At 52.4% G+C, this 10,576-nt stretch overlaps 1 protein-coding gene across 3 annotated transcripts in view; it reads right to left on the bottom strand.

The window, feature by feature from the left end:
• Positions 1 to 10,576, bottom strand: part of HSPA12A (heat shock protein family A (Hsp70) member 12A) — a 67,501-nt gene that overhangs the window by 42,324 nt on the left and 14,601 nt on the right. Inside the window, exon 1 of one of the 3 annotated variants that reach the window (XM_023530105.1) lies at positions 4,596 to 4,875. The exons of 1 other annotated variant lie outside the window; for it this stretch is intronic. In XM_023530105.1, the coding sequence (XP_023385873.1) occupies positions 4,596 to 4,719 (124 nt within the window). In that variant the 5' untranslated portion in view covers positions 4,720 to 4,875. Of the gene's footprint in view, positions 1 to 4,595; positions 4,876 to 10,576 lie in introns of those variants that run through there. One more of the 3 variants, XM_023530103.1, reaches the window with a different exon arrangement.

Genomic DNA, 10,576 nt, shown 5'->3' with positions numbered 1-10,576 from the left:
CAGCTTCCCTGATACAGAGGAGAGAGGAAATTGTTCATCAGCACATGATGTACTAGCAAAACCCAGACTCAAGGAAATGTTAAGGATGACAGCCAAGGTTTCTAAAGAAAAAAAATAACAAAAAAATACCAAAAAAAAAAAAAAAAAAGGAGAAACTATAGATTAGAGGTTCTCAAACTTTGCTGTGCATCAGAATCTCGGGGGAGCACTTGTTAAAATACAGTGCTGGCCTCACACCCAAAGTTTCTACTCCAACAGGTCTTGACACCAGAGAATTTGCATTGCTGATGAGTTCCTGGCCATCCTGATCTGCCTCAGAGGCAGTCTGCTGTGGCTTAAAAAACAGCACCTGCGGTCATTGCAATGCATGGACCGTTACTGGCTCCCGATACAAACGAACAGAAAATCTAACAACATTTATGAGACAATTGGAAGTATAACCACTGACCAGATATGGATAATATTAAGGAATTAATTGTTAATGGTCTAGTTATGTAATTTTTAAGAGTCGTTATCCTTTAGAGACACATTCTAAACTATTTACAGAAGAAAGAATATGATGTCAGGGATTCGAATCAAAATAATACCTGGAAGGGGAGGAGGCAGAGATTAAACAAGATTGGCCACAAAGTGATAACAATTGAAACTGGAGAGGCTCATGGGTGCTCAATACATTATTTGCCCTACTTTTATATATGTTTTAAATTTCCCATAATAAAACAGTTGTTTTAATGTACTAGTTACATGTCTGTTTTCCTACCTTCGGGAGGGCAAAATGATATTTTTCTTATGCTGTGTATCAATCAGAGCACCTGACCCATGCATGGTAAGCACTCCAGACACATTTGTCAAATGGATGATTGAACTAATAAGAACATGCATGCATTAAGCCTATACGCTTTGTCCTCTGAAGGCTTGAGAATGTATCAGACCTGGGTCTCAGGGTGGGTGAGGGGTACACGTCCAGATGGCTTCTGTGTGGCTGAGACTGTTAGGATAGATCTAAACAGCCTTTGGAGGGGTCTGATTTTCACTGGCTGCACCTGGCCCCCTAGCAGACAGCAAAGCAGAGGTCCAGCCACCTGCTGAGTGGCTTCCACTCTGAGGTGGGCTCTAGCCCAGCCTCAGATATAGGGCCCTCCTAGACTCTGAAACCCTTCTGCAAACCCGCAGCCTCAGAGAAGGAAGGGAGCTATCCCCCGCTCACTTCCAGGCCCCAGAGCCTGGCCCTGCAGAGAGGCTGGGTCTCTAGGAACCGGGAGACACCCATTCTGTTTGGTTCAGACTCTCAAGGCCGTATGTGCGGGGCAAGAAGCCTCAGTGAAGGCCTTGGCATCTTCTAATCCCCGCGAGGAATGGTGAACTAAAATACCAATGTCGGATGTCACCTTGTGACCCTCTGTACTAAAAAAGCTCTGAGGTCTCCAGAAGGGGGAGGGAGTGTCCTGTGGGGACCCAGGGTGCAGGCACAGTGTCCTCCAGGCTCAGGCAGGACAGCCAGTTTAGGCTGCAGGGTCAAGGATATGTCTCCTCAAAACCAGGGCAGTTTTGAGCAAAGCCAAAGTTGGCTCTTGGGCTGTTGTTCCTGGAGGGAGGTAAGGAAAATAAAATGACTCCTGATGATAATGCAGAATACGAGCATGCCAGGTAGAGAATGTGGACCCTCACAAGCCTGGAAAAGCTACCTCACCTCCCTCTGGGCCCATCACCTCCTTCTGGGAAGTGGGAATCTGTATTCTCAAGACCTTTATCACTGTCTTACAATGAACCAAGAAATTAATGCATGAGAAACTCTCTGAAATAAATAACAGCCCTACCCACCGTTTGCTGAATTCCTTCACGGGGTCAGATGTTTACGTAGTTCTCATTTTAGGTTTTTTTGCAAGTTTATTCAAACTCCAATTATTTTAATTTGAAAGTTTTTAGAAATGTACAAACCTAGAAATCTATCAGGAAAGCTAGCATGGCCAGCTCTCGCCAAACACAAATTCCATGCCAAGCTAAGAGCCTTACGGGTATAGCTCTTGAAACCCTGCTGTGTTAGGGAGCTGTGAGGCACTGTCGTTATTCCCATTCTATAAATGAGAAAAGTAATGCCTGGCAGGTTAAGAAAAAAGCCCCCACTGTCAGGATGCCACCCGCTGGGTTTAGAGCCCTCCGACTCTGAGCCTGCACTCCTGCACTAGACGCACTGCCAGGTCTCACACAGGCATCATTTCTCTTGAAAGATGAACCTACTAAGAGATGTTAACAGAAATCCCCACTTCACAGATGGGCAAACAGTGTGCAAGAAGTCAGGAGGTCACAATCACAGGGCTCTCCCAAGCCCCGGCTGGCTGTCTCTGCCTCCAGGCTCAAAAGACCCTGTGGCCCATGCTTCCTTGGGCTCTGAAGCCTCTCCATCTCAAAAGCCAAAATTCTTCAAAAGCAAAGATCAAGGTCGGGGAGGAGCTACTGATCACAGAGGTTCAGAGTCGGGAAAGCCTGGGCTCAGATCCGAGCATGGCCACTTCCCAGATGCTTGCCCTTGGTGAGCTAGGTAACATCTTGGAGCCTTTGTTTTCTCATTTGGAAAATGGGGCTGTGGTGGGAATCATAATGATGGTGATATACTTCACAGGACTGCTATAAAATAATACACACGTAAATAAAATAATACCTATAAAATCTGGTGCACGGCAAGCCCTTCGTAAATTATAGATGTTATTTATTTTTTTTTTTAGCGCCACCACCATCATCAGCAAATTGGTCCAACTACTGCTGAGAAAACAGCCACGTGCTTCTAACCATTAAACCAAAACACAAAGAGGTTAAGCATCTTCCTGAAATAGCACAGTAGCGGGCACCAGTCCTCAGTGCCTGACGTCCAACCCTCCACCACATTCCAGCCCTGAGGTTCCAGGACTTTGTTACTGGCCTGAGTCTGTAGACTGGTAATGGGCAGCACAGAGCACTGAAAAATCAGAACTCGGAGGGAGTGGAAATGGGGAGAGACTGCTAATGGGTGTGAGGTTTCTCTTTAGGGTGATGAAAATGTTCTGGAATTTGTCAGCAGTGATGGTTGCACAATCTTGTGAATATACTAAAAACCACTGAACTGTATACTCTAAAATGGTGAGTTTTATGATATGTGAATTATATCTCAATAAAGAAATCAAAGAGCTGCAGGAAACTGACTTGTAAGAAAAACTGTCCCATCTCGCCTGCTCTCAGGAACAGAGCCCTCCTCCCTGGGAGTGGGCATCAGTCACCCCCACCCCCTGGCCACTGCTCCCCCACCCCGCCCTCTCTCCCCTCCCCTGGCAGAGGCCAACCTCTCCACAGGGCAGAGTCTGCAGGAGCCTTCCGGGGACTTGTCCCGTGGCGAAGCTGCCTGCCAACACCAGGCTCTCTGAGCAGGCCAGGGACAACAGCGGGCCTTGGGCTCTCCCCAGACACCCTACTCTTTGGCAACATGAGAACAGAGGCACAGAGAGCAGGGACAGTGCCCCAGTCACCATCTGTATTTTCACTTTTCCCCTAGATGCTCCAAAGCTGCCGGCTGGCCAGAGCCGAAGGCCCAGCTCCATCCCTATGGGGAGCCGCAGATGGAGGGCTTGGTGCTGCTCCCGCAGACAAGCAGCGCACGGTGCTCCAGAATGAATGCTGGGGGACGATGTCCGGTGACCTGCAGCCATAAGCAGCCCCCGGGAGGGGTCACAGCCCCGTCCTGCTGCGGGGGCCACCCGCATCGGCATTAAAACGGTCTCCTGTGTAACGACTTGTGAGTGAGCTGCTGCCGAGCCCAGGTCCTCGGGCAGGCACTGTTCAGGAACCTGCCTGAGACATTGCTGCTTCTAGAAGATCAAACAAAAAAAGAGAGAGAGAGAGAAGGCAAATGCCACCAGAGGCTCAAAAGAGTCCCTGGGGAGGCCAAGGGTGGACCCAGGGTGCCGGACGCCCCTGAAACCAAATGCCCCCTCAGCACAGGTGGCCCAGGCACCTGTCCACAGAACATTGCTCACATGGTGGGCAACACTTCTGTATTAGCAGAAAGGCAAGTCCTTTCAGAGGCTTTTTAAGACTTTATAAGTTTAAAATCTCACATTCTTACCTTTTTTTTATACGAAACCTACATGATGAACTGACATTCTTAACAAAGAAAGAATTAGTAAACTGGGTTAAAAGATTAACTTTAGACTTTGCTAAGTATGTGCGGCAAAACTTGAAGAGTAACTACCCTCGAAAGGAGCTAAAATAGAATATCTGCTTCCAGAATGCTACAGGGAGATAAAAACAAAGAAAACCAACGAACGATTCCCCCGAGGACCAAATTTGCTCAAAGTCTTTTCCCCAGAAATATAAACAGACTTTCTGGGGAATGAGGTTTACTTCCTCAGGCTACTCCACAGAGCGGCAGGGGCCAAGCCACGGAACCCACGGGGCCCCCAGAGTCTCCCGGGCCCCCCTTAAGGCCAAGCAGCGCGATAAGGCTGGCAGAGCCTCCCTACTTCATACACTGTGTGAATCCCAGGGAACAATACACGTTCTACGTTTAGGGGCCACTGGGGTGCCACACGTGTGGTCCCGGCTGACAAAATATTCAACACGCCTGCCCAAGCTCAGGCTTGGGAAGGATGCTGGGGGCATCCGTAACCCCAGGTGGCCTGTCTGTGGCTTTTCGTCACTGCTGTCCCACTGGCATGCCCCTCGCAGGATGCAGGCCTCTGCCCCCTTCATTAAGCCCAACACGTGCAGGGAGAGTTTCTCTGACTTCACTGTTATCTTTATAGCTCCATCCAGGCCTCAATCAATCAGCAGCCATGGCCATCTCCTCCGCAGAGCAGAATGCTCCAGACACCAGCGGCCAGCTTAACTCCCGGCAGGCACACCCCACAGAGCCTGGAATGTCAGGAGCGCAGGGCACTGACCTCGCAGTGGGGGGATTGGGGGGGACTGCTGGGGTGGGGGGGTGCCCTCTGGGAGGCGTACACAGGAATGCCTCAGCCGGTCTCGGGGCTGTCCGCGCAGGCCCGTTCTCCCCGCACTTGTCTCCGTGCCCCTCTCTCTCTCCACTGACCTCATCTGGGAAGGTCCTGACGGTGCGGACATAACTCTGGGGACAGGCTGGGTCAGTGGACGAGAAGAGTTCCAGAAGCTAAACACGCGGTGGGGTGGCCGGCAGCGGGCCGCAGGCGCCCACTCCGGTGACACCTGGAAAGGCCGTCAGGGGTGCAGGCTAGAGCCCCCAGACTCCTCGTGTGTCTGTTGGCGCCCTCCTCTGCCCCATTCCCACCGTGCTGCCATTAGTCGTGTCCGGGGGACATGCGCCACATGTGTGTTTAATTCATGAGAATCCGACTAGGAGTTCTCAGGCTAAAACAGAGCAAGTGGTTTCAATTTAAATATTGTAATTAAGAACACTGTAAAATTCTATCCTGCACACTTTATTAGACACTGTGGTAAGTGCCACAGGAGGATTACGGGGGACAGAGGCAGCCCCAGGGCAGTGATGCTCGCCTGGCATCTTGAGGGCAAGTTTGCTGCGTGAACAAGATGGGGCGGGAACACCAGGCCGAGGGAACAGCATGAGCAAAGGCAGGGCTATGCAGAGAGCCTCCCAGAGGGCCTTGCACTCTGCCTCCAGGATGTCCCCCCCGGATCATGTCACAACAGCCGAGCTCCTCAGGTTACTCGCAGCCTCAAGCACTTACTGTGTTCTCTATCATCCTTCATAACAGATCTAACTCGTTAACCAATCAGGTGCCTCCATTAGCCCTTCTCCACGGGCCCACCCCCTCCCCGCTGCCCGGCTCCAGCCCACTGCAGCAGCTGGGCTGTGCTCGCTGCCATCTGGGAGGCCGCCTGCCCTCCCCCAGGCCCGTCTCTACCCCAGTCTGCAGGGAGAAGAGGCCCCTCCGGTCCTTCCCATGGGAGAGGCTGACCCTCGTGGCTGCCCTCTAACCAGGCACAGCCCAGAGCTAACAACGGTTCCCTGTCACGGGGCTGTGTGGAGACCACACGGGAAGACGGACAAGAAAACCCCCGTACTGAGCGGGGCACAGACTGGGTGCTCCAGAAGCACAGGACCCCGAGTGGACACGCGCTGGCAGAGGCTTTCCGCCTGAATTGCCACCTGGGGGCCACTAAGCCTGCTGTCCTGGACGAAGAAGGCCCCCACCACCATGTGTGGACCCCCAGAAACCACTGTGGGCAAGCAGGGTGACCATCGGCCCACAGTCCCCGAGGCTGGCCATGCTTGCCTTTCATAACCCCAGTGTTTCTGCTCAAGGTGAACAGACCTCTGCCCTGCGGCCCAAGAGAAATGAGTGTATGTGTCCGCAAAAAGAAAAAAAAAAAATTTGTTCCAGAATGTTCTAGCAGTTTTTTCATAGTCACCGCAAACTGGAAACAATCCAACATCCATCAACAGGAGAAAGGATAAACAGAGTATGGTACAGATGTACAATGAAATACGAATCGGCAATAAAAAGGGACAAAATATCAAAACACCCAACAATGTGGATGAACCCCAAAAGCCCTGTGTTAAGTAAAAGACCTTGGACGTGAAAGAGTTAATACTCTATGATTCCACTTAGGTGAAGTTCAAGAACAGGCACATCTAAGGTTAAAGATGTCAGAACGATGCTTAGATTCAGACTGGGATGCAGGGAATGAGAACTTTCTGAGTTGATGAAAATGTCCTGTATCTTGCCTGGTGTGGTGGTTACACAGTGTATCAGCTTCCCGCTGCTGCTGTGATGAGGTACTGCAAACTTAATCGCTACTGACTAGTGACTTAAAACCTGACGAATGTATTACCTTACAGGTCTGCAGGTCAGAAGCCCGAAACGGCTACCGTCAAGCTGTAGGCAGGACTGGGCTCCTTCTGGAGCCTCCAGGGCAAAATCCATTTCCTTGCCTTTCCGAGCTTCTGGAGGACGTGTGCACCCCTTGGCTTGTGTCTCCCTCCCCCATCTCCAGAGCCAGCAGCGTATTATCTTCCAGTCCCTCTGACTCTGTGCCTCCTGCCTCCTTCTTTCACTTATTAGGACCTTGGGTATGGGGCCCACCGGATAATCCAGGATAATCTCCCCATCTCAAGATCCTGAATTTAATCACATCTGCAAAGTCTCTTTCGTCATGTAAGGTGACATATTGTGAACGTTCCCAGGGAGTAGGACATGGACATTTTTGGGGGACCATTATTCAGCCTACCACACGTGAAGTGAGTCTAGACATATGTAAACATCCGTCAAGCTGTACACTTAATATTGCTGTGCTTTACTGTATGTAAATTATACCAGTAACAATAACAAAGAGCAAACGAGAAGGGCTCCTGTAATCTGGGTCACAGATGTCACATCCCGGGTATGGCTTTGCCCTTCGCTTAACCCTCACACCCCCCCATGCACCATCTCCCCGTTTTATAGAAACTGAAGCAGAAGGAGAGATACAATCTCTCCCGCAGCTGGCGAGACGCGAGGCTAATGTGAATCCGAGTCTGACACCCAGACCCATGTTCCGCCTGTCCCCCAGTCACCAAAGACCCCTGCTACAAAGGTCGGGAAGGCGCACAAAGGAGAAATGGTTTCCTTTGATGTCCCACTTTCGCTGCGATGTGGGTAGAAGAACTAATTCTGTTCTAACAAAAACTGGTCAGGATTAAAAACAAGGCGGGGAGGAGAAGAGAAACGTCAAGCGGATGGAAGGGGCAACAGAGGCTGTGCGGACTGGACGCCACATGCCCTGTCTGCAGGGGCCATGGCTCTCTGACGCCACCAGCAGAGCAGTCAGAGCAGCCAGATTTTTAGGTGAACTCTCATTCATTTTAATTGTAGGCAATGAGTTCAAATGGATGAGCAAACATTGGTCCACAGGCCCCTAGCCTGCCAGCTCATTCTCCCACATCCCCCCTCGCGCCCACCCTGCCATGCCTGCCACCCCGCAGCAGCCTCGCCCCGGCAGAACGCTAGCTCTGCTCTCTGCAGGGCATGGGACACCTGCAGAAAACCTGCTAGAAGGAAGCAAAGCTGCAGTAAGAAGGGACCCGACAGCTCCCAGGGGAGACCACCGAGGCAGCTGTAATGAGGCCTCTTGCCTGCTGTGAGCGCACACTCCAGATGGGACCAGAGGCCCTGGGCCTTCGATCCCAGCTGCTCCCACCACCCAGGCACCTCCAAAGAGAGGGCCTGGGGCTTCCAGGCCCATTTGCCATTTTGTCAGATGCCCGCCTGGGGCCCCTGACCACACCCCAATATCTGGGGTCCCCTGTGTCCAGGTTCTAGCAGAACTCTGCTGAGCCATCAGCGCTGGGAGGGACCCAGCTGAGGCCCCTCAGGGAGCTCTGGCCCTGACCTCTAGGAAGAGACAGCCAAGGTTATTTTCAAGTTCCCCTACCTGCCTATGCAGAGCCACACACCTGGGGAGCACCCACCCATCTTGCTCCCTGGATGTCTGGTGTCAGGGAATCAAGGGGTCTTGGGGGGTGGTTTTCTTGTGGTTGAGGGCAAGGCAGGTGAGGGAGTGTTACAGAAACTACCTAGGACAAGGGCTTTTGAAGATCACACATTTTGGGCTCAGAAACCATCATGTCCACCACCCAGTCTTTCCCATGAACCATCTTTTTGAGCATCTGCGTCCTCGTCTCTAAAAGGAAGATAATACCCCCTTGCCCCTCAGTGCCAGGAGTCGTGAAAGCCCACGGACCAGCTCTGTCTTGTCGTGGCGGCAAGTGCAGAAGGCTGAACGCCAAGGGGTGTACAGGTGTGGGGTACAGGTGTGGCCTCCAGATGGGGTCCTGGCTGTTTCCTTTCTTCCTTTGGGCTATGTTTTCCATGATGTGATGCTTTTGTCATGACAACCAAAGTTCTCTCCGTTTTCACCCGGTACCTGCCCGGGACTGCGTGGGGACAGAGGCGATGGCCGAGTAGAGTGGGGTGAGCGGGTGCCAGGTGGGCTTTTACCCATCACCTCCTGCGGCCTCGCTGGGTGCCCTGCCATCCGGCCACAGTGCTGGTCCTGCCTGAGGTCCTTGCCTGCTCCTGCTCCCTGCACCAGGACCCCTAGCCCCCATCAGCCCCCAGTGATCATGTGGCTCCTACGCCCTGGGGGCCAACAAATCTTCCCAGCAGCCCCATGGGGGAGACTTTATTTCTCAGCTCCACCCTACAGATGAGGTGACAGCTCAGGGGGGGTTCCAGGCCTGCCCAAGGCCTCCCAGCAAGCGCACTGAGGAGCTGAGACTTGAACCTAGGACTTGAACTCGTCCCATGATGCCACGCTCCCTCCCAGACAAAGCGCGGCTCAGGGACCCGCCTGAAAGTGGGTCCCCAACCACTTTGTCCTCTCAGCCTCCTCCAGGCCTAGGAGAGGAGCTACCCTTTTGGGGTGTTACCTCTGGCTTTAATACTTAACCCTCGAATTTTCCCAAATGTCCCTTGCCTGAAGTGGGACACCCTCCATGCTGACACGGAAACCCTGCCTCCCTCTGTGTGTGTGTGTGTGTGTGTGTGTGTGTGTGTGTGTGTGTGGAGGGTGGGAGGGGAAGGGAGGTTGGCTGCTCTGCTTGGACCTCAGGCCTCACACCCCAGGCCCCTCGGACCTGGCACCATCACTGGGCTCCGACCTCTCCGGCCAGTGCTGCCCTCGCCTTTAATCATTTACGTCGAGTCAGAGTCCTCGTGGTCAGTTGCCAAATGCAGGAACAAGCCTGCAGCTGGCAGTGTGCTGACCATATGGCCTCCGACAGGCCTGGACCCTGAGGGTTCCGGGGAGGTGGGCAGGGAGAGTCACCTTGAGTTGTCAGCATAGTCACAGAAATGGAAACCAATTGACGAAATCTCTCTGAGGGCGAAACCAGTTGTGAGCACAGGACTGAGGACAGGCGTGGGGGGGGTGCGCTCTGCTGGCAGAAGGAGCTGAGGGGCTGCTCTCTGGGGACACGAAACTCCTCAGTGAGTCGCAGGACGAGCCGGGCCACCTCGGCCACGGTCATTGTACTTTTTGGCTTCTGAGTCTGTGTTTGGCCATTTATTTCAGACTCATTGCTAATATTTCATGAGGAAATGGCCCTGCCCTGCCCTGTCCCCACCACACACTAAGATTTTTGAAGGGCAATCCTCACAGGACCTGAGCTGATTCCTCAGCACGTCTGTATTCTATCCTAAGGCCTTCCTCCTCAGGAATACACACCACTTCATAATGTGTGTGTGTGTGTGTGTGTGTGTGTGTGTGTGTGTGTGTGTGTGTGTGTGTGTGTGTGTGTGTGTGTGTGTGGCGGGGAGCGGGGGGTTGGGACTCTGTTTTTCCATATGAATATTCATTCAACACAACGTTGAGATACAAAAAGTAAGTAGGACAAAGTGCACTGTGACATTCCTTGATAAACCCCGTCCTGCCCACCTGTCTTCTTTCCGGAGAACCTCGGGCTCCGGCCTCCAGCACGTGGCACTTTGGGATCTCATCATCGAATGTTTGGGGAAGGGCCGAAGAGGGCAGTGTTGGGGCAGAATCAATGTCCATGACCAGCCAAGCCCTCGTGGGTTCATGTCTGAATCTCGAGGGAAGACCTACGAGAAGCTTCTAACATCTCTCA

Source organism: Pteropus vampyrus, unplaced genomic scaffold, assembly GCF_000151845.1.
Source record: "Pteropus vampyrus isolate Shadow unplaced genomic scaffold, Pvam_2.0 Scaffold46, whole genome shotgun sequence".
NCBI classification, from domain to species: Eukaryota; Metazoa; Chordata; class Mammalia; order Chiroptera; family Pteropodidae; genus Pteropus; species Pteropus vampyrus.
This window is presented reverse-complemented; position numbering and strand designations above follow the sequence as displayed.